Consider the following 22,957-nt stretch of genomic DNA (forward strand, 5'->3'; position numbering starts at 1 on the left):
AGCACTGAGCAGGGGTGGGGAGCCCTGGGCCTGGCTTCAGCTCTAGGCCACTCTCACCGTGGATCCCCAGGTAAGCCCCGCCTCTCTGACTGCTAAGCCCCTAATTCTGCTGAGCTGTCGGCCTGCACTGAGAGGCCGACAGGAGGCCCTAATTGAGCCATGCTCTTTTACACTTTCTGAATCAGTTTCCCACATTTAAAAATGGGAAATGTCTCATGAAAATCCAGATTTCCCTCTTCTCTTAAAAAGCCAGGATATCTGGAGACCTGGGCCCACACTTCTGAGGGGTAGCTCCCCCTTAAGAGAAGCATCATGCCTTCTTCTCCAGTTCATCACAGTCCCCACTAGGCCCTCTTGTCTCTCCAATACTCACTAAGGGTCAGTTGCCACTTACTCTCCCACTTACACCCACAGCTTTGCTCACCGGGGTTCCCTGCCTGGCCCTGTAGGCACTTGGGTTTGGCACCTGCTGGGACGTTCTAGGATTCCAGGCTGGGGTTCTACTCCAGACAGGGCTGATGTCTCCTGTCCAATGCATACTATGCTGTCAGGGATGTCTCCAGCTGTGGGTCCCTGGTCCTTAATCAGCTCCCACTGCAGTTGGGGCCTGGCTGGCATCTGGTATGAGGCAGGGAGATCTGAAGTCAATATAGGAGTCAGGGTGGGAGCAGTAGGGAGATGGCATGGGCAGCAGGAGAAGCAGAAGCGTGGGGCAGCTGGAAAGGCTGTCAGAGCAGCGGAAATGGGAAAAGCAGGACGGACTGCAAGACTGGGCCAGGGAGGACAGTCCAGGAACCGCAGCCGCAGGGCGGTGGGCAGGGGAAGTGGAGGTAGGAGGAAGCAGGGCAAGGGAGGTGAGGCTGGAGGAGCTGAGGCTGGTGGAGTCCACAGATGCCTAGAATCCTCCAACTGCAGACTCGGAATCTGGGGAAAGAAAAGCCTAGACTCCTAGGATCCTCCACTTCTGACTTCCAAGATGCAGGGCTACAGCCAAGAGGCTGGGTGAGGAGTACTCACGAGCCATGCTCAATCCTAGAGCTCAGGCTCAGTCCTAGAGCAGGCCCAGAGAGTGCCTCCTTCCGGGCCAGAGGTGGCTCTGGGGGTGCTGAGAGGGCCGCGCGCCAGGGGCTTTGTGAGCAAGGCTGGAGCCCGCCCCCGGGGTGTGGGAAGAAGCATTCTGAATTGTGAAGGCCATTCCTGCATCCTCTGCAAATTAGCAAACCCATCTCTCTTCCCCCACCTAGAGCCCCAAACAAAGCGGGGGCAGGAGGGGGCCCTGGCCCTTTGTTAGGGGAAATTTATTAATATCCGAAACATGCAGCAGCCCTTCCTCTCCACCCGCATTCAAAGCCTTTGCAAACACCTGGGCCTCGCATTTGAAAGGCACTGGGGCCCTTTTATATTGGCAAGGTCCTGACAGGTGGGGGTGGGTAGAACCAGGAAATTCTTCTGGCCTGGGAAAGTCGTGGCTCCTCCCAATTCTACTCTTGGAGCTCCAACTGCAACTGCAGGTAAGGCTGGGAAAGAGCTGGGGAGGGAAGGAGGGCAGCTGGCCAGGGAAAGGAGAGGGCTGACGGGCCCTGGTTTGTCCCCAGCTCTGCCTGTCTCTGCTGGGTAACCTTGAGCAAGTCTCTTCCCCTCGGTGGGCCTCGGTTCGTCCATATGTATAATGGGAGACTAGGTGGTCTTTAAGTGCCTTCCTCATCTTCATCATCCTTCCTAAGCCCCACCCACAGACCACTGCCACGGAGAAATGGCAAAGCTAGGGTCAGAAGCCAAGTGGGCCAGGAAAGGAGGCAGCTGAGCCTCAGTTCCCTTATCTGTCCGATGGGAACCAAAAAGTTCTGTGCTGCCCACCTCGTGGCTCTCAGCAGTAAGGAGACAGGGTAAGGAAGATGACTTCATTGGTGTTTATTAACAGAACACAGATGAGTTGGGGAAACACCAGCAGAGAGGGCACAGGGGCTGGCACAGCTGCACCAGGCCACCCTGCCCCACTGGAGGATGCCATGTGCAGGGGACCTGATCAGGCGTTTCCCCCCACCCCCAACCTTATCTCTCAGGGAAGGAGGAACCCCAGGGCAGCCCTTCCCAAGCCTGGGGATTGAAGATGCCAAGGTCTGTGGCTACAGGCCTGGGGTGTCGCCTGCTCTCTGCATCCACTCTCGTGTCCATGCCCAGGGACCCACGTGCTGAAGCAGAGTGGACAGCACTGGGGCCAGACAGCCATATGTGTGGACCACCTCCCAAGTCTCTTAGTGGCCTGGTCGTCCACAGCCAAGGCCAATTCCCCAGCAGTGCCTGGAGCTAGAGGAAACAGTGAGGGCTGCCAGGACAAGGGAGAAGGGAAGACAGGGGGCCTGGGTCCTGACTATGACCCCTTGTTCCCACCTCCACAGCGCAGGTCAGGCACCTTCCTCCCTTCCCCGGTTCTAATCATGCCCAGGGCTCCCTACACTAGAGGGCATGGGGTCCAGAGAGGGAAGTTGTGGGGTCCCCCTTCTTTCCCTCCCTACACCCTCCTAATACCCAAGCTCAGGCACTAGCCCCTCTGGTCTGTCCTCTGCAGGCTTCCCGCCTCTACCCTATCCCCTCTATTCCACCTTGCACACTGAGCCAGAAGGATATTCTATCTAAAGCACATGATCATGCCAATCTCCTGCCCGCCCACGTCGTCCCTGGCTCCCCCTCCCCATCGACCTTCATTCCCACTTGAATCCTGTTGTAACCTGGTAACACCTGCTTCTCCCACCACTCTCCCTCTCTCCCTGCTCACTCACGCTTGGTCTCTCCCCAGGCCGCCTCCTGGCCCCAGGGGAGGAGAAAGGGGCTATATTCTGACCTCCACACCTTGGCTGGATCAACCTCTTGGCCAGTGACCCTCCCCACCCTGCCGTCCTCTTCCTCTCTCTCTCTCCAAACTTTCCCATCCTCCAGGGCCCTCAGGTCCCACGTCCTTCAGGAAACCTGGCCTGCACACGTGAGCCCACAGGGATCTTTCTCCCACTCGACCTGATAACCCTTGATGCCCAGGGCCTCGTGGGCCTCGAGACAATCTGAGTGTCCCTGCTCAGCTCAAGATTCTGATTCGTTAAAGTGTATGGGGCAGGCTCCCCAAGAGAAGAGAAGGGACTGGGCCCTGAACAGAGAGGAGACGGTGGTGCCAGCTGCCACATGAGAAAGGGAGCTGGCTGGTCAGGAGGCCTGGGGTCCGGTCCCTTGGGCCTCAGTCTGTCCATCTGTGAAGTAAGGGCTGAGCTGGCTCATTCTCAGCTTTGAGTGTGTGTGTGTGTGTGTGTGTGTGTGTGTGTGTGTGTGTGTGTGTGTGTGTGTGTGTTGGGAGCAGACAGAGGTTTTAGGAGAGGCAGAGGCCACAAAGAGGGACTTGCTCTGGGGACCAGCATCACCATGGCAACCTCCCGCAGCCTCAGGCCTCTCAGAACCCCGGAGGGTGCGTGGCAACCCTTGGGGGCCGGCAGGGCCTTCTGTCTGCCTGCTTCCCGTCTCACATCATGGATTCCTCCTCCTCTGCAATCTCTCGGTCCACCTCGATGGCTGTGTTCTCGAAGCTGGTGATGCCCCCGTACTTGCGCATGTGCACCATCAGTGGCTTGGGGGACTGGCTCCCGGCCAGCGTGGCCACGTACATGCCTGTCCGGTTCTCCTCCAGCGATGGGCCCCAATCTAGGGCTGGCCGGCTGGCCTGCTGGAGCCGCTGCAGCAGAGCAACCACAGGGCTGAGAACCAAAGGCTCAGGGACCGCTTCCAGGGTCACCGGCAAAACACTTACCGAGTCACCTGGATTAATAATCTGTGCAACAACCCGGGGGGCAAAGGGCGGGGACACTGTCACTTCCCCAAGGGAGTGAGTCACATGCTTGGGGAGAATTCTGCCCTGCCACTCACAAGTTGGGTGGCCTTTGGGCACGGAATTTAAGCTCTGCTTCCAGCATCTGTAACTTGGGAATCATGATGCCTTCAAAGGGTAGTTAGGAAGGCACTGGGGCGAAGCACTCAGCAGGGTGCTGGGAACAGAGTGAGGCCCGGTAAATTGTGGCTGTTGTTATGGTTACATGGCAGGCAGTCCAGGAGTCCACTCTGGGTCCCTCCCCTAAATGCTGAGTCCTGAAGAGCTGGGAGCTTTGGGGAGAGAGCCATGCACTGGGAAGATGGAGACAGAGTGGCCATGGTTGGTCTGACTCAGATGTCTGACCTTTCCCTCTCCAAGCTCCAGTTTCCATGGAAGGAGGGAGCTAAGGTGATGACTAAGCCTGGACATTCTAGGGTTCTGTGTTCCTCAGACCAAATTCCCAAAGCCCTCTGCCTGCCCTGCCAGGGAGAAGAGCCCCCAGACTCTTCAATGAAGGGACACAACCAACAGTAAGTGGATCCTACTGGGTGTAGATTCCAAGGGAGATAATGTGTGCCATGCCCTTAGCGTGGGGCCTAGCACAGCTCTGTACTCAAAGCACGGTGATGACCATTAACATGTATTGACAGCAATGTTATCCCACCACTCAGGAACCTGCCAAAGGCTTGTCATCTCACTTGGAATGAAATCCAAAGTGCTCACATGGCCACCATGTCCTGACCCCTGTCTACCTTCGTGATCTTGGCCCCTGCCACTCTCTCTCCACCCCCTCTGATCCAGTCTCGCTGACTTCAAACATGCTGGACCCTCCTGCCTCAGGGCCTTTGCACTGACTGTCCTTCTGCCTGGAATGCTCTCCCCTTAGACATCTAAACCAATCACCTTGGCAATTTCGTCAGGTCTCTGTCACCTCCACAGAGAGGTCTCCCCTGGTCACCCTGGCCAGAACACCATCCTCCATCACTCTCTGTTCCTGTACTCTGGTTTTGTTAGGTTTTGTTTTGTTTTTAAGTATTGCACTTACCACTGCCTTCACGTGTTTGTTTGTTTATTGTCCGTCTCCCGCATTAAAATACAAGCTCCCTGAGTTTAAGGACTTAGATTTGTTTCCAGCTGCACACTAGTGCCTAGACCAAGGTTTCTCAACCTGAGAGCACCACTGACATTGTGGCCTGGGAGGTGTTCTGCACATTGAACCCTGTGTAGCAGGATCCCTGACCTCTAGATGCCAGTAGCATTCCCCCTCCAACCCCACCCTCTCAGGACAATCAAAAATGTCTCCAGACATTGCCAAGGGTCCCCTGAGGGCAAAATCACCCCTAATTTTGAGGTGAGAACCCCCCAGCTTAGAACTGAGCACTCACCGGGTCCCAGCTCTGTGCTGAGTATGGGCTTATTTAATCCTTACACCATCCCTATGAGAGGAGTATTATTATTACATCCACCCCCCCACACACAGATACTGTCTGAAAGTACGGTTCAGAGACATTAGTTAAGTTGGCCAAGGTCACACCGGTGGGAAGCAGTGGTGTGGCATTTGAACCCAGGCAGTCTTGACCCCATCCTGAACTTTAAAAATACCCTGCTTTTCTGCCTGTCACAGTACTGGCTTCGTTGATGAGCTTTTTTTCTTCTCACAGCAACTGTATGGGCAGTTATCACTGTACTCATTTTCTTTTTCTTTTTCTTTTTTAGGGGAAAGCACAAACGCGTCCCCCACTACTACAAATTCTGCAGTCGAGTTTCCCACATTTGGGGAAATCGCAGGGATCAGCACATCCGGAGTGCAATGGATGAGCCGTGCACTGCAGAACCACCTTTGTGATCACGGTATCTCCCCTGACAGGTAAGGATCACTGTTCTCATTTTAAGGACTGAGAAAGCAAGGTTCAGCGAGGTGCGTTCACTTGCTTAGGGTCACAAAGCTGGCAAGTGGCAGACCCAAGATTCCGATCCTAGTGTGTCAGTGCTGGGAAGCTTGGTCTCTGAAGGTGGCAACCCTGAGTGGGGCAATGACTTCTCTGTGGGGCCCAGCGATCCCCCAACAACCTGTCCCCTCCGCCTGGCTGTGGGCAGTGGTGGCAGCAGGACAGGAGGGAGGCCAAGCAAGGCTTGGGAACCATGAGCTTCCTGGGAGCTGGAGCCCTCCTCCTTCCCTTCGCAGACACCCTGGCTCTCATCAAGGAGACAAGTTTCCTTTAGCAGCACAGGTGGGGCTCCTGAGGTTCAGAAAAGGAAAGGGGTTTGCCTCCAGTCATACAGCAGTTGGAGGCAGAGCAGTGGCTAGACTCCAGGACTCCCCTGTGATCTGTGCAGTGTGACCACAGCACACTTCTGCCAGGGAAGGGCTCTGAGCCTCCCTCCAGAAGCTGGAATATGGGGCAAGGGACAGCCAAGGAACAATGGAGGTGTATGAGGTAGGGGAGTGGGCAGTAGTGAGCTGGTTAGCAGGCTGGGGAGGGGTGGAGGGGCACAGGAGCCCTGATTTGTAGCCAATCTCACTGTTGTAATTATCTCCACACTTGTCAATTTCAAGCTCTCAATGGTTTAACAACTGGGTCAAGGTATTCCTGGATATTTAACACTTAGCTCTCATGAAGCAGTACTAGTGGCTCCAGTACACCTCTGATGGTGTGTGTGTGTGTCCCAAGTCTGTCTCTGGGCCCTAGCAGGCTCACTCAGCTCTGCTCACTATGACAGCCTCTTGCCACCAGAGGACTCCACACCCACGGCCTCAGACGTGGAGGGCTCAGGCACGGATGTAGAGAACAGACGTATGGACACCAAGGGGGGAAAGTGGGGGGCGGGGTGGTGGTGGTAGTGGGATGAATTGTGAGATTGGGATTGACGTATATACACTAATATGTATAAAATAGATAACTAATAAGAACCTGCTCTATAAAAAAATAAATAAAATTAGATTAAAAAATTTATAAAAAAAGAAGTGGAGGGCTCAGTGTGCAGAGGGCACTTGAGGCTCAGAGAGGGGCGGGATCTCCAGCAGCCACACAGCATCCCAGCATGTCCACTGGCCCACAAAGGGTCCCTATTCCCCTCTTCCGAGCCTGCAGAATCCCATACCAAACAGCTTGCACTCTGTATGCTTTCTGGGTCTCTCCACAAAGCCCTGGCCGTGGGCAGGGCTCCCCATCACCGGAGGAGGGTGACAGCCCACCCTTGGGGTCCTTCAATGTTGCCTCTGACCCTGAGTTCCACAGGGAAGCTAGTGACCCGAGTTCAAGTCCTGACCCCTGCCCAACTCACCATGGGACCTTTGATAAGTCCCTTGTCCTTTCAGGTTCCCCCAAGACACATGGGCACTGGCCAGTATCCATGGTCTTTGGATCATGCCCCTCCCTTGCCAGGGGCCCCGGGTGGTGGGAGGGGCCACAGGACAGGACTCTGGCCCCAGAGCCTGCCACAGACCAAGCAGATCTGAGCTGATTCATAGCCTAGGCTACCGGTTAGAAAAAAAATACTCTTCCCAGTTAAAAGAATCCTGCAGGCTCTGGAAAAGGTGTTGGAGCAGACGTTTTCTGTTCTGGAGGTTGGGCCCAGGGCAGGGCCTCAGGTCAGGGGGCCGGGAGCAGGCAGGGGTGGGGCAGACTCACCTCCCAGAGCGAGCCCTCCTCTCGAAGCACAGCTACCAGCATGCCGGCTGGGATCGTAAGGCAGGACAGCAGGCCCATCAGGATGCCCAGCAGCTCCGCCCAGGCTGGGAAGCGGTAGCTGCCATATTCTGAGGGCTGGTACTTGACGATGCTATACACCAGCAGGGCCTGCAGGTGGGGGGCTCCCAGCATCAAAGTGGGCCTCGGGCATGGCCCAGGGCTTGGGATAGCCCAGGTCTCAGCTACCTTAAAACCTGAGATAGCTCAGCCCAGAACCACCCAGTTTCTGAGATAGCCCAGTCCTAAGCTGTACCAGAACCTGAGGTGGTCCATCTCTGGAGCCTTTGCAAGTCCTCAGACAGCCCTGCCCCAAGCTGACCCAACGCCAAGACCTGAGACAGCTCAGCTCTGAGGCGCCCAAATTCCTGAGACGGCCTACCCCTGAGCTGCTCTGACCCAAGCCTTAAGGCTCCGAGGCCTGGGAAAGCCCCACTCATTTTGCCAACCAAACGCAGGACCAGGCTCAGCACGGTAACAAAAGCTGGGGGCATCCAGGGGGAGGGGAGTAGACCAGGATCCCGGTGCACACTCCACCTCTCAGCCCCGACAGAGCTCCACTATGGGCCAGGGCAGTCCTACCAGACTGAATGCCCAGAGGGGCCCTGCTCTCAGCCCTGAGTCCCCCAGCCAGCAGCCCTCCCTGCCACCCCCGGTTACCAGGAGCGTGGCCGGGGCCAGGAACAGCCAGCAGGCCCTGAAGTAGAGGCCCGGCTTGAAGCCCAGCATCATGTGGATATCCCGGCAGAACCTCTGGATGCCTGCATAGGGAAGGGAGGAGAATGGTCCCACCCGCAGCCCCGCAAGCGCCAGCAGCCCCTCCTCCACTCCAGCTGCCCCCACCGGAAACCCTGGCCCTCGGGACCAGGAACCCAGTGCAGGGGGGCTCCAGGGTAGACTCCCACTCTCCCACGGTGGGGAGCCTGACTCCGCCTCCCATGGCCCCTCTCACCATACACCCGTGTGACAGCGAGGCACGTGGTGATCACCACCACCATTAGCCCGAAGCTGGCGCTGTAGTCGTCCAGAAGGACCAGCCAGTACATGCCCCCCTGGAACACAAGTCGCAGCTCTGGGGTCCCCTCATCCCAGCCTCTCTCCCTGATGCCACCCCTTCCCCAGGCAGGAAGTGAGCAGGAAGCAGCCAGACCGGCGGGGAGGGCAAGACGATGACAGCGTGACTGCCGTCTGCCTGCCGAGCCCTTCATACACATCATCTGATTTGAGTCTCACAACAAGCCTAGACGTAGACCCCATCTTATCAGTGGGAAAACAGCCTCAGGAAGGTGAAACCACTTGTCCTGAGGTCACTTAGCGAATGCAGGAGCGAGGCTTGAACCCAGGTCTTTCAGACTTCAAAGTCAGGACTCTGGGTCCTAGGCCAAGCTGCCCCTTGGGAGAGAGGGCCTGGGGTGGACTAGGCTCCTCCCAAGGAGGAAGAAGCAGGTAGCTCAGGGAGAGCTTGGCCTGGCCTCAGACAGTGCTGCAGGTGTCTGCCCCAGCCTTGCCCACCAGCTGCCTGCCCACCCCGCAGCACCACTCACATCCGTGGTGAGCAGCAGCCCCATCAGGTACATGGCCACACAGATGAGGCCTGAGAACACAGCCTTCTTGGGCCGCAGGTAATACGGGAACTCATCTGTAACAGCTGTCACAATGGTCTCCAGAAAGGCAAACTGGGGGGGAGAATGGGAGGGGGTCAGAGTTCTGTCCCCACCACACACATACAAACACACACAGATACACATCCCACAGATACAGATACACACACGCCACACACACAGTTACACACATAGATATACACACAGACACATCACACAGATACACATCGCACACGTCAGACACAACACGTGGCGACATACACAGATACACAGTCATACATCTCACACACACACAGACACACATATAGATACACACGTCACACACAGATACACACGCACAGAGGCACAGACACACACCACAAGGTGCACCCACTGGCGTGGAGTGGCTCACCTGGCTGTCCAAGCCGAGAGTCAGCAGCATGAAGAAGAAGAGGAAGGACCAGAAGGGCGATAGAGGCAGCATGGTCATGGCCTGTGGATAGACGACAAAGGCCAGGCCAGGGCCTGGGCCAAGGGCACACGGGGTCAGCAGTCTGGGGAACGCGGGGCACCCACATACGTGCTCAGACGCACACGGTCGCTTACACCCGCTCGGGCACACTTGGTTCAGCCAGACCCAGAGATGTACACTCACTGCACACTTCCAACACTTTCTTAATTTTTAGGATACAGGCCAGCACACTGTCGGTGCTCCATAAACACAGGTTGATAAAACAAATGAATTAATAATGAGTACACGAGAAAACACAAGACCGAATGGAAAACCTCATTTGAATACACCTATGTACACAATTATTTGCACAAACATTTCCATGAACACACATACTCAAGACACTGATTCACATCATTCAAACCCTCAATTAACTCGCACAGCCATCTGCACACATGCTGTGACTCATCTGGACAAGCAAGGCAAGTTCCTAAGATGCGACAAAACAAGACAATCTCCTACAGAAAGTCACTTATCTCCAGACACAGGTTGACACACCCTCATTTGTACATTCATCCCTTTGCTCTAGGACACCCAGAAAGCAGCTAAGACACATTCATGCGTGTGCACACACAACGCACACGACATACCCATCCACAACCTTGCAGGGCTACATGTATGTTAACTTGCCCAGCCCAGCTGTCCCCGACACACCCTCCACCCACCAGGGCTGGGCAGCCTGCTCACCTGCTTTGGCTACTTGGTCCACAGGCACACCCAACTCCAGAGACATGTAGCCCAGCACGGAGAAGATGGCAAAGCCAGCTAGGATGCTGGTGATGGCGTTGCCCAGGGTGACGATGAAGGTGTCTCTGCCGGGAGAAGTCCAGGCACAGGCCGGGGTGAGCGGGCCACACGCTCACCCACGAGGCCCTCCCCTGCCAGCCACTCTCCTCCCCACTCCAGCCCCTGGGGTCTGGGAGGCAGCCCTGACCTATAGATGTTCTGGTGAAACGTGTTGTAGGACGCAAAGGTGAGGAGCCCCCCGAAGCCCACACCCAGGGAGTAGAAGATCTGAAGAGCAGCTTCGATCCACACCTGTGGCAGGAAAGGATGCAGAGGGAGGGCAGAGAGAAGGGGCTGGCACACCATGGTGTCCAGAGGAGAAAGGAGGTGGGGCAAGAGCCGGTCGACAGGTCCAGGGATGCTGTGGTGAAGAGCCTGGCTCACGAGTGACACCGGCAGGAAGCAAGCCCTGCTCCTATACTTACACTGCAGGACATGGGCAAATCCCTTCCCCTCTCTGGGCCTCAGTTTCCCCATCCAGGATCTAGGAGATACTCTCTAAGCTTGGTCCGGTTTTGAAGGAAGTAGTGCCTCGTGTAAATTTTCAGTAGATGCACACTGACAATAAGCCCCTGTAACCCCTTTACTTCCTCCCTAGAGTTGGAGGGACCTGAATTTGAATCCCAGCTCTACCATTTTTTATCTGTGTAAACTGGCCAGGCCACATCACCTCTCCAGGCCTCAGGACCCTCGTCTGTACTGAGGAGATAGGAACAGTACCTCCCTCATAGGGTGGTGGTAAGGATTACGTAACTACATACACGCAAAGTGCTAGAGCAGGGTCAGGCACAGTCATCCATCAACAAATAAGAAAGGTTAGGTGTCAGTACCATTGCTGTTTCTATTATTATTACAATGCCCTCCTTGGGGGTTTGGAGTCAGACAGATCAGGGTGGAAATCTCAACTCTGCCACACTCCCTAGTCATGTGACCTTAAGTTTATCACCAACTCTTTCGTGCCTCAGCTTCTTCATCTGTAAAATGAGAGAATAATGTCTACCGCATAGGATTGTGAATAATAATCAAGGAAAATGCCAAGCACAGCGCCTGGTACACGGGGCTCACCATGTGGAAGATTCTTCCCCCACCCCCCTTTTCCCAGGGAGCCCTCTTTCCACTCCCCAGCCTGACTCCCCCCTCTGCACGCAGGCTTTGAGGGCCTCACCTTGGAAGACAACAGGTGGTGGAACTGAGGGGTGAGATAGAACTGGATGCCCTTCCAGGCCCCTGGGAGGGTGACTCCGCGGACCAGCAGCATGAGCAGGATGAGGTAGGGGAACGTGGCCGTGAAATATACCACCTGAGAGACAGTAAGGGGAGTGACCTTCTCTCTCCTTTGCTCCTCTCAGAAATCCCCACCTTACTAACTCACCTATGCAACCCAAGCTGGGAGCAGCCACCATGCTCTCTCTCCTTCCCTCACTCCCTCCACACATCACTGCTTTCCAAGGCTGTTCCCACCCATCCACTCTCTCCAGATCCACTGCACCCTGGTCCAGGCCCCCTGCAAACCCAGCCTGCATGGTCATCAGCCATGGGACACGCCCAAACTCCCCTCTGCCCCGTCTCTGCCTGTTCCCAAACCTCCAGCCTTGCCCTCAGCAAACAGCATCAAGTCTCAAGCCCCTCGCTGCCTGGGCTTGCACCACGATGACCTCTCCTGGCTTTCTAATGGTCTCTACACTGTCTTTCTAGTCTTTCTTTTAGTGGTTCTCTTCCTCGTGGACAACGTCTCTCAGCACTTTGCAGAGGGACAAGTTCTAATTTATAAATGATTGAGTAAACCACTCAGAAGGTTTCCAAGTCCTTCTGAAACAGCTGTATGGCCCTTCCTGCCCTTTATAACCTGAAACGGGCGTCTGCGGCTTTGTCTTCCCAGCATCTAGCTGGCCTTCTTCAGATAACAGTCACCTGACGTTCCCACCTGGCGGTGACTCCATTCCCAGCCCCAGCCAAGCTGAGCACTCCACCCTCCTGCCCACGGTGACTGGTTCAGGGACGGGTATAAGACCTATGTATGCAGTGAGACTCAATTCTAGGATTTTTGAAACTTGGGTCAAGGGAGAACACTAAGCAGGTAAGATATAAGCCTAGAGCTGCTAGGGGCAACCTCAAGAAAAATGTAGCCTGAGAAGGAAGCCAATCTGGAGGAAAGTACTGCTGGGACACCAAGAGAACGACATTCCTGATAACTCCAGCTGAACCTCTAGATCCAGCCATGCCTGAAGCAGACCCTCTAGACTTTCCAATTGAGTGTGACAACTGGGTCCTAGTGCTTGCATTTCAAAGAGCCGTCACTCATACCCACCCTCCAAGCATTCAACGAAACTTTGCTGAGGTTCTTCGAAGTGCCAAGCACTAGGTTAGGAAAGAAGCTTGAGTAACAGTTAGGTCCCACTCTTGGTGTGTTTCCAGTCTAGTGAGCCAGCCTAGCCACCATCCAGGCTCACCTCCACATCTTTCTTCAGGCAGTGCCTCCCTCCCCCAGTCTCAATGCACTCTCCCTCCCCCTCTTCCCAGTTGAAGTCCATTCATCCTCTCAGACTCAGTCCACACCCTGCCTCCTCAGGAAGACCTCACCCTTCCCAGGCTCTCAAGCCTCCAGGGCCTCCCAGCTTCACCTTGCCTGAGGACTTCACACCCTTGAGGATACAGAGGAACACGATGACCCAGGCAAGCAGCAGGCAAAGGCAGAGGTTCCAGCGGATCTGCCCAGGACTTCCGATGCCCTGGCTGCCTTGGATGTGGAGAACGTAGCGGCTGTGGGAGACAAGGTCTGAATGTCCTCTGGTGACCCTGCCATGCTCCACAGACATAGAGTAAAGCTGTGGCCAGCCTGCGAGACCATCCTGGCTTTTTTCTATTTGATTCCTCTCCATCCTTCTCTGACCAGCTCAGCACCCACGAGGTGGGCCTCTACAGACCCCACCACGCAGGCTGCCTTCCTCTTCAATTTCCATCTGGGTCTGGCTAATGGGAGGCAACAGCAGGAGACTGGATGATGGGTTGGGGTATTTTCACACACATGTGTACACAGGTACACGCATACATGCATGCACACCATCAGAGGGTCTGGCTGTGACTGCCTTCTTCTATAGCACAGCTATCGTTGGGCAGCCCTTCCTCCAAGGCTTCAAATTTCCCCTGGTTCCGGTAACACTGCCTCCTTGCCTCAGCGGTGGTATGGCTGTCCCTCTTGCTGGTGCCTCACTTTTCCATGTGGATCCCCTCTGTAAAGTCCCTCCACTCACTCAACTCCCTTCAGCCCTGTGAAAGTGCCAATCTGCTTCCTGCCTGCTCCCCAGCTGATGCAGTGGGCCATGGCGTTGCCATGGAGACCTCTGGCAGCCGCCAGTGACCATGTCATGTTCTTTGGCTTTTAGCTGCACACCAAGCCCTTCCCCACTGGTCAGACATACTCCTCAGCAGGTGCAGACACTTTGGATGGACTTTAAATGGATAAACGGATGGACCATGTAATATGTGTGGGTTGGAGATTAAAACATTTCAAGACATGAGGCTCATTTGGGGGAAAATTCCTAAGAGCAGCCTTTTGCAGGTAAAGGGTTGGGGGTATACCTGGGCTGTGTCCTCTGGTCAACCAATGGTCCCTACCTAGGAACAAGGCTACTCTGGAATGTTCCAGAACAAGATCAGGGATCAGGAGGCCTTGGTTCCAGTACTGCCTCTGCCAGTAAGTACTGAGCAAGCCTCTGGGCCTTGTTTTCTCAGCTATAAAGTGGGACTTTGGGACAGGCCAATGGGCAGCGATGCCTTTTTGATACCCACCATTCACAGGGGCTTGCAATGTGCCTGGCACTGTGTTAAGGGTTTCACCTGCATAATTCTCATAGCAACCCCTTACTCTCCTATAGTCTTCTCTCTCCTGTTAGACTAAGCTGAGATGGTCCTGTATGATCATGGCCTCTGCTAAGTGCCTTACCCACTAGTACTCAATAAATACAGATTGAAAGAACGAATGAGTGACTGACTGACTGATACCATCCTATGAAGCAGGGACTCTTATTACCCCCTTGAGCAGAGGAGGAAACTGAGGCTCTAAAAGTCGACGATTATTGTAATCATCAGCATCATCACTATCAGCTAGCATTTATTGAGCACTCACTATCCACCAGGCTGGGCAGCACAGTTTATATGCTTTCTTTCCTTTAATCCTCACAGTAACCTTCAAATACTATTAGCACACCCACTTCAAAGATAAAGCATCAGAAGCAAAAGAAATTGTTCAAGGTCACACAGCTGGCCAGGTGAAGAGCTGGGATTAGAACCCAGAGTCCACCTAACACTAGCACCTGAGCTTGGCCTTTGAGGTGCATGCTGAGCCCCTTGGGGACACGGGCACACTCCTGCCTTCTGTCCCTCCCTGACTGTTGCTGGGCCGGAGGGGGCCTGACCTCCAGTACTCCTCGCTGGGACTGACGGTGCTGGTGAGGTTGAGGGGCAGGGACCCGTTGCCATCCTTGGAGCCTCTGTGCTCGAGGCAGAGGTCCGTGTTCCACCAGTTGCCACAGTGCTCCCAGGGCAGGTTGCTGGTGAGGGAGGCGAAGAGGTAGAAGAGGACATAGGCGATGATCATGTTGTAGTAGATAGCCACCAGGCCCACGATGAGCAGCATGGCCGCGCCAGCACCTGGGCGGGGGAGCGGGCGGCCTTCAGGACAAGGAAGCCATCCCCTTTCTGGGTTTCACCTCCTTCTCTGCCTGCAGGTTGCGGCGGGAACCTCCCCGCCTCCCTCAGGCTCAGAGCACCCCACTGAAGCCTCACCTTTGAAGAGGGGGCTGATTTTCCAGACAGCCAGGGGTCCCAGGCTGGAGAACTGGCCCAGAGAGAGCTCGAGGAAGAAGAGGGGGATGCCACAGATGGCCAGCATGAGGAAGTAGGGCACAAGGAAGGCGCCTGTGAGGAGGAGGAGGGAGGGTGGGGAGGGTCTGGGGGTGGGCTCCCCCTAAAGCCCAGCTGTAGCCTCGCCCCGCCCCTCCCCTGACTGACAGATACCACCACCTCTCACATGGATTAGGGCTGGGCACTGCAAGACTGTCTTCCCTTATGCTAGGAGATCACTGAGGGCCAGGGGGTCGGGGTAGTGTTGCGGGGGGGGGGGGCGGGATTTACTCACCTCTGTAGCCCCAGCGCCCAGGCCAGGACTGGGCTCAGAGCAGACATTGAGTGAATGAATGAACAAATGAGTGAATGAATAAGTGCATTCCCTGCCGGAGAAAGTACAAACCCCTCAGTACAGAAATCGATGCCCTGCAGAACGTGGCTCCAGTCCACTGCCCCCCCCCTCCTCCCCAGCGCCACCTCAGATGCTTGTGGCTGCCTCCTATGGTCCCGTGTGCTCAGCATCCCTTCCCCTTTTCTTTTCATGTCAGCAGCCAGCTCCTTTTCAGGACTGCCCACCACCATATGGCTCTGGAAGTGCTTCCAGTCACACCAGCCAATCCCTGCCCACCCCTTCCTGGGCACATATCCCAAGCCAGGCCAGTTAGATACCTTCCCTGCAATTCTATATAGATTCATTCAGAGAGAGCAGTGCTGGGAAGGAAGTCATTCCAGAGTTGTCTGTGGCCACCCCCGACCCACCTGTAAGGAGGAAGCCTGGTCCAGGGAAAAAAGGAAGTCAGCACACAGAGAGGGAAGAAGCGTCAGAACCAGGCAGAGGGAGGACAGAGACAACTACGGACATCCCTGAGTTCCTGGATCTTTGGAGGTCAGCACTCGTCCCACACTTCCCAGTCATCCCAGTTCATCCCGTCCTTGCTTCACCTAGTTTCACTTGGATTTCTGTCGCTCTGCCAATGTGCGCTTCTTTAAGGAGTTTGGCAGAGTTGGGAGGAGACGCAGTGCTGGTGGGAGCACAGTGGCTCTGGAGACGGTAGCCCTGGGGTGGAATGTTGGATCCCCATCGTGTGACCTTGGGCAAGGAACTTGGCCTCTCCAAGCACACTGCCTCGTCAAGACGGTGCCCCCTCCCCCCCACGGTGGTTTTGTCATCAGGGTTAAATGAGACAGGCCTGGAGAGCACCGAGCCTGGGGTCTGGCCGATGGTGAGCGCTAACCCCAGCTATTGTTAATGAGACTTAGAACAGCCACTTGATGGAGAGGCAGGGACAGAGAATTTGTTAAAGATGGAAGAGATGTTGTGTTTGCAGTGTGAATGGAAGGAACAAGAGAGGAGGCTAGACTGAAGAGTCAAGAGCAGGAATGACTGATTGAGGGAGCGAGGTTCCGGAGGAGGTGAGGTGGGAGAGGACTGAGAGCACAGCGATCACTGACAGGCAGACACAGCCCTTTATCACGGAGTAGAGGCAGCCCTCTCTACCCATCGCTCACAGCCCAGGAAGCGCCAGGGCTTGTCGGGAGAACCGAGTGAGTATCCATGCTGTGGAGGAGACAGGAAGGAGGGGACTGGGAGAGGAAAAGGGACACGGCAGGGTGAGCTCCTCCTTCCAGTCCCAGGTCACCGCTTTCAACTAATTTAGCCCAAGGTCACATAGGAGACAGTGGCCAAGGCCACTTAACACCTCACTCCAACCCTGAGTCTTGGCCTATTGGACTAGATGCCCCTCATGCAGGCATCAGGCCCATACCTCCTCCGTTGGTGTAGGCTCGATAGGGGAAACGCCAGACGTTCCCCAGGCCTACACAGTAGCCAATGCAGGACAGCAGGAAGTCCAGCTTGCCTGTCCAGTTCCCCCGGTCTGCAGCAAAGTCCACGTCCAGGTCTACATCGCCCTGGTCACTGGGGGTCATCAGCAGGTCTGGGGTGATGGGCTGCCAATAAGAGAGACCAAATGGGGTGAGGGAGAAGGGGATGCCAGGTTGAACTGGGACCCCCAAAATAAGAATATGGAATCAAACAGGGCTAGGTGCAAAGAACTCTATTTGTTCAGATAATCAACCGCTCTCACCTGGGCTGACAGGTTAATAGGCAGGAGCTCCTTGGGGTTTCAGGGGACTACAAACTTTTGAGACTAGCAGGGTGGCTCAGGCACTAAGAAAGCCACCTTGATCTTAGTTTGGCTAACACAGAGGTCCAATCAAGGGATGGTCCTATTTTTTTTTTTTTTTTTTTTGCAGTACGCGGGACTGCTGTGGCCTCTCCCGTTGCAGAGCACAGGCTCCGGACGCGCAGGCTCAGCGGCCATGGCTCACGGGCCCAGCCGCTCCGCGGCATGTGGGATCTTCCCTGACCGGGGCACGAACCCATGTCCCCTGCATCGGCAGGCAGATTCTCAACCACTGCGCCACCAGGGAAGCCCAAGGGATGGTACTATTTTGATGACGACGACGATGACGATCTTAATAACAGTTACCATGTGTGAGCACTTACCACACACTCACTGCACTAAACATTTTACTCACATTACCGGATTTCATTCCCAGAACAACTCTATGAGCTAAGTGCTCATCTAAGGGAAACTGAGGCTCAAAGAAGTATTATGACACACCCACAGTTTTTACAAGGCTGGCTAGTGGGAGAACTAGGTCTCCGGCCCAGAGCTTCCTGATGCTGAAGCCCAGGTCTTCAACCACCCGGTGCTGGAGTTCTGCTACTCCATTCTGGGCACCATATTTTAAGAAAGACACTAGCAGTTTGGAGCTTGTGCAGCTGACTAGATTGGAGTGTATTCAGGAAAGGCAGTTACAGGAGGACAAGAGGAAGAAGTGGGGCCCCTTAGCATAGAAAGGACGGGGCATGGAGGGAATGTGGGCTCCCCTGGGCTTAGATTTATGCTGTGTGGCTCAAGAAGGCCTACTGAGGACTGTGAATTTTAGCTCACAAGCAGGAAGAAGCTTCTGAAGCCCCAGTCTGTCTCAGAAAGTTGTAATCTTCCTGTCTCTGGAGGAAAGATGCATGCACAGAGGGGAATGGCAACCAGCTGTCCCTAAAGTCCCCTCCTGTGATTTAAGGAGGGCAGGGAAGTCCACTGGGCATTCTCCCTTCAGGCTGGGGCTGGGCGATGGAGGCCTTCCTCCAGGTGCTTGGAACCCTAGCCCAATCGATGAGTTCGTGTGTCCATGAGCTGTCCAGGTTTAGGGCCAGGAAGGAAGCCCAGAGTTACCAGGATGACTATCTAAAATTCAGACAGCAGTTCCCAGAAGTGACTCCAGAAATGGGGCAGGAGAAAGGGGCAGCTACACCTTTTCTGCTTGCCTCTGAAAGCCATGCCCCATGGAAGAGGAGGATGGAGGTACAAAGAAGGCCCACTATCAAATAATGTTCATGTTTTTCAGAGAGGAGAAAGGACCCTCCTGCTTCCTGCTGAGGAACAATTGTGGGGAAATAGTGATTCCACTGGACTGGACATCAGGAGACCACGATTCTCATCCCAGGTCTGTGCCAATTCACTGTGCAACTTTAGGAAAGACTCTTTTGAGCCTTGGTTTCCCCATGTGGACCCTGAGGAGATTGGGTAGATCACTAATTCCAAAAACACATCACTTGAAATGTTTGTAGATGTTTGGTGGAACAAAGGATTCTTGAATCAAAAAAGTTTGGGGAAAGCTGGGTTATCACAGGTAAAACAGGTTGCTTTGCTGCAGGACTTGTCAGATCCTTTAATGGACCAATATGCACTGTGACTCTCCAAGTAGGGACTAGAACAGACAGTATTCTCCAATTCTGCTTAAGAAAAGTGTCTCAAGAAGCTAGCATGTCAGGATATACTTGGCAGAAATGCAAGTCTAGATAATCTTTAGCTAATAGTCTTCTGGCTCTGATGATCTGTGAGGCAAGATTCATCCAGGAGACTTCACCACAGTGGTTGAGGACCAGATCAGATCAGATCCCAGCACAGGGACTCAGCAAATAGCTACCACCCAATTTGTTTTATCCTCTAAAATTGCCCTGCCTGGCGCCAGCCCAAGTAGGTGTCTACACACAAATCAGGTGACAGGAAACTTTGCTGGGGATTTGTCATATGAGCATTGCTGGGATGAGGATGGTGAAAGGAGAGTCCGAGTGTCACAGGACTGGAGGTGCCTGGCTGCAATGACACGGTTAGGGCAACGGGCTCAGGTGGCAGAAAAGTGGTAACAGCATTGGGCTCTCCGTGATGGTGGTGATGCTGCCTGAGGCTGGCTATTGGCCAGAGGGGCAGTGGTGATGGGGGCAGCCTGGCATGATTACGGGTGATGCTGACAATGATGAAGAGCATGAAAAAGCTGCTTTTCAAGTAACTGGGCTCCAAGGGTTGAAACAAATATGTTGCTGGTGGTTCTTCAGCTGTGATCTCAAACATGCTGGGGTGAGGATAGCAGCAGCTCCTAGACCTGTGTGAAACCCACCCCTTCCCTCTGATGCCCCTTTCCCCAAGTCTTCCTCTCCAGCTGGGTGAGCATCAGCCCTCTGGAACCACTCCCTCCCAGGTGAACTCCAAGAGGGACGGGGTAGCAGCCAGTCGACACGGGCCCCTAATATTGGGTGGGGAGGCAGACCTGTCACCCTGTGACCCCACCCCCACCCCAGTCCCATTCAGGCCAGCTGGCAGGAGGCCCTGACAATGAGGTTCCTCTGATCCCTCCTGAGAAGTTGCTGCCCTTTCTACGTTCACAGAGCAGTCCTGGCTCTCTGTTTCCATGGTGACAAGAGTTCCAAGAGCAGGATGCTGCCAGCTCTTCCGTCCCCTCCTCCCCCAATCAGAGGGAAGCCTGCCTCTTCTCCAGGAACAGGGGATGGGGTCCTCCAAAACTGAGCCAATCCAAAGCCCACATGGAGCCGCCAACCCCACCATGCGGTAAATCCCAGGAGGCTGGCACAGAGAGGACAGAACTAACTGAGAGACAGAGAAAAGCAACAAGATCAATGGGGCAGGGTTGGAAGCTTGATGAGTTGCTTCACACTTCTGCCTGGGTGTGAGGCTCCCACCCCTGATCCCCCCACTCTCCACCCAGAGTCACACAGGAACACACATCTGAGTTTGACAGACCACAACCCCTCTTTTAGGGGCCAACAGAGGTAGGTCACCAGCAGTGTCAGGGCTGGGAGGGGTACGACTTCCCAAGCCAAGGCTTTCATACCTCCTCCTTCAGGATGAGAGAGACAGTAGGCATCTGGAGTCTGACTTCATCATTGTGCAGATTAGGAAAGTGAGTTTCAGAGGAGAAGGGGCGAGCCCAAGGTCAAACAGCAAGTTAAGGGCAGAGCAAAGCCAGGACTCAGACCCCTGACCCTCAGTTCCGTGCTCATCTCTGAATAACGCTGCAGTAGCTGGCACTTCCTCACTCCCCGACCCCCTTCTCCTGGAGACCAAGAGAGGGGACACTGAGGCCAGGGGTCCCACCCCTACCCTGCTGGCCCTAGGTGGCTCAGCCCACCTTCAGGAAAGCAGTAACCTGCACCCTTCAGTTTCCTTGTCTATAAATTGGGTATAATAAGACCTAGGGCCCAGAATTGTTGGAGGATTACTTGAGATCGGGCTTCATACAACATGGTTATTTACATAATGAGTGGCCCTGTGCCAGTGAGGGGCGGGGGTTCTTGTGAGAAGAGAGAGGAAGGAGGAGAGAATAGGATGGAAAAGAACAGGGGCTGGACTCAAGAAGACCCAAAGGACCCACAAATGACCCCAACAAGTCACTTATGTCAGGAAACAAAAAGGACCCACTTATCACAGTGGTTCCACGCTCAGCTGCCCAAGGGCAGAGAGCTTGAACGAGTGTATGGTGGCGGTGGGTCTTGCGGGAGAGGGGACCGTCCACCACACCAGCAGCTGGGAGTTCACAGTATCCCCCCACCCCAGGACTGTGGGGCCCGCTTTGGTGCTGCACACTGGGGATGGACCAGCGATGGCCCAGGTTAGAGAACAGACTTGCCCCAAGTCACAGGGTAAGCGGCATCTGTGGAAACAGTACCCAGGCGTTCTGACTCCTTGGCTAAGACTGGTACTCTTAAGCCAAAAGCCAAAAAACTTCCCCTGAGACTCTCCCTCCCCACATACATGTGACTTGGCTGGCAGGTCCAATCCCACAGGACAAGGTGGGGAGGGGCTGAGGTCTGGGCCCAGGGCTCCAGGGACACATAGACTTGGCCTTCTCTCTCATGCCAGCTTCCACCCCACCTCCACAGCCCTTGGGTCTCCCATTTCCTCCCTGCTTGCCTTTGCCTCCCTCGTGCCCTGCTGAGGGGCAGCCTGGGGTCTCATCAGGGAAGCCAAAGCTGCCAGGAGAATGAAGGGGGTGGGGAGGAAGCAGGAGGTGGGCACTGCAGGGCAGGAGCACTGGCAGGAAACCAGGACACCGCTGCTGGCTCACGGAGGCTGCTCAGCGCAGAGTGCACAGATGAGGACCTGCTCCAAGCCCCCACCCCCGTCCAGTCCTGCTCAAGGCTGTCTCAGATATTCTAACATCTCCCACCCCCCCAAATCAGCCCCTGGGGGAACTGGACCCGGGTACTGGGGAGGGGCGGGTGCCTGGCCCCAGCACCCCTACCTCGTGCCTCCTGTGGCTTGAGACACCTGTTCGCAGGACCTGGCCCAGTGAACCCCAGGCCCCATCACACTGCATCCGGACCCCCAGAAGGGGAAGGCCAGCCTCCACCCCATGCAGGCTGTGACCCCGCCCCTCCCTGCAATCCAGCTCTGCTGGCCTCCTCCGGAGCCCTGAGCCGGTTGCAGGTGCCCTCTCCCACCCAGCCTCCCAGGGGGCTCGAGATGGGGGGGGCCTCCGCACCCCTCCCTCAGGTGCGCTCCTGCCCTCGTGCCCTACCTTGCTGAGGTGAGCTCCCTGGAGCTTCTTCATCTTGGAGGGCGGGTCTCTGGGGCTTCCCGGCTGGGCTTTTCCTGAGCGCAGAGAGCGAGCGAGGGAGCAAGAGATCTCGCCGCCGGCCGGCTGCCGCGCCTTGGCCTCGGTGACTCGCGCACCGGCTGGGGAGCCGCGGGCGCAGGCGCTGCCGTCCGTCGGCTGCCGGGAGCTGCGAACGCCCTACCTCTCCCTGCGCAGCGCCCTAGGCTGGGGAGGGGTGCACCGCTGCGCCCGCGTAGACAGACAGACGGCTGACTGTCTGACTGCAGGGGGATGCGCCCCCGAACGCAGAGCTGCCTATTGGAGGGGCCCGAGCGCGTGGGGTGGGGGGTCCGCAACGGAAACCCTCGGAGGTCTCCAGGCCTCCGCCACCGTCCCCTGCGTGACCTTGGGCAAGTAACCTGACCTCTCTGGGACTCCCTTTCCCTAGCTGGGCAATGAGGGAGGCAGGCCATGCACATGGACAGTAACAGCCCTGCCTTGGGTTCCAGCATCTCTGTGCCTCCTCTTTGTTCTGTGGCCCTGCCCACGGTACTTAAACTCCCTGTGCTGCCATTCTCTGTCTAGAAAGTGGGGACAAGAATCTTACCTCCCTTATAAGGATGTGAGGAATCCAGGAAGATGGTACATAGAAAACATTTAGCACAGAGCCTGGCACATCATAGGAGCTCAGTTAACATTTATGGACCCACTGTGTGTTGTCCACTCTTGCCAACAAATGAACAGCCGATAGTCAGATATTTATTCAATCATCCAATCTACCAATTTTTAAAAA

The 22,957-nt window shown here is 55.4% G+C and overlaps 1 protein-coding gene and 1 non-coding gene across 3 annotated transcripts; both read right to left on the reverse strand.

Annotated features, from left to right (window-relative positions):
- Window positions 1-1,896: 1,896 nt before the first annotated feature.
- On the reverse strand, window positions 1,897-22,693 carry SLC6A7 (solute carrier family 6 member 7). Of its 2 annotated transcripts, none has more exons than XM_059061531.2 (14): window positions 22,147-22,693; window positions 17,028-17,211; window positions 15,202-15,333; window positions 14,832-15,066; window positions 13,038-13,176; window positions 11,582-11,716; window positions 10,565-10,668; window positions 10,318-10,442; window positions 9,532-9,644; window positions 9,084-9,215; window positions 8,492-8,591; window positions 8,200-8,300; window positions 7,483-7,650; window positions 1,897-3,715 (listed from the first exon to the last, which is right to left on the reverse strand). In XM_059061531.2, the coding sequence occupies exons 1-14, from the start codon at window positions 22,177-22,179 to the stop codon at window positions 3,506-3,508; spliced, it is 1,911 nt and encodes a 636-aa protein (XP_058917514.1). In that variant the 5' UTR covers window positions 22,180-22,693; the 3' UTR covers window positions 1,897-3,505. The 2 variants fall into 2 exon arrangements, with proteins under 2 accessions (XP_058917514.1, XP_066888181.1); XM_067032080.1 differs by lacking the exon at window positions 1,897-3,715 and adding an exon at window positions 5,565-6,090 and having other exon boundaries at window positions 22,147-22,337.
- On the reverse strand, window positions 5,564-5,725 carry LOC131756506 (U1 spliceosomal RNA). The gene has a single exon (XR_009335680.1). It is a non-coding gene; the product is annotated as a U1 spliceosomal RNA (small nuclear RNA).
- Window positions 22,694-22,957: the final 264 nt, after the last annotated feature.

This window comes from Kogia breviceps, chromosome 4 (assembly GCF_026419965.1).
Source record: "Kogia breviceps isolate mKogBre1 chromosome 4, mKogBre1 haplotype 1, whole genome shotgun sequence".
Taxonomy (NCBI): domain Eukaryota; kingdom Metazoa; phylum Chordata; class Mammalia; order Artiodactyla; family Physeteridae; genus Kogia; species Kogia breviceps.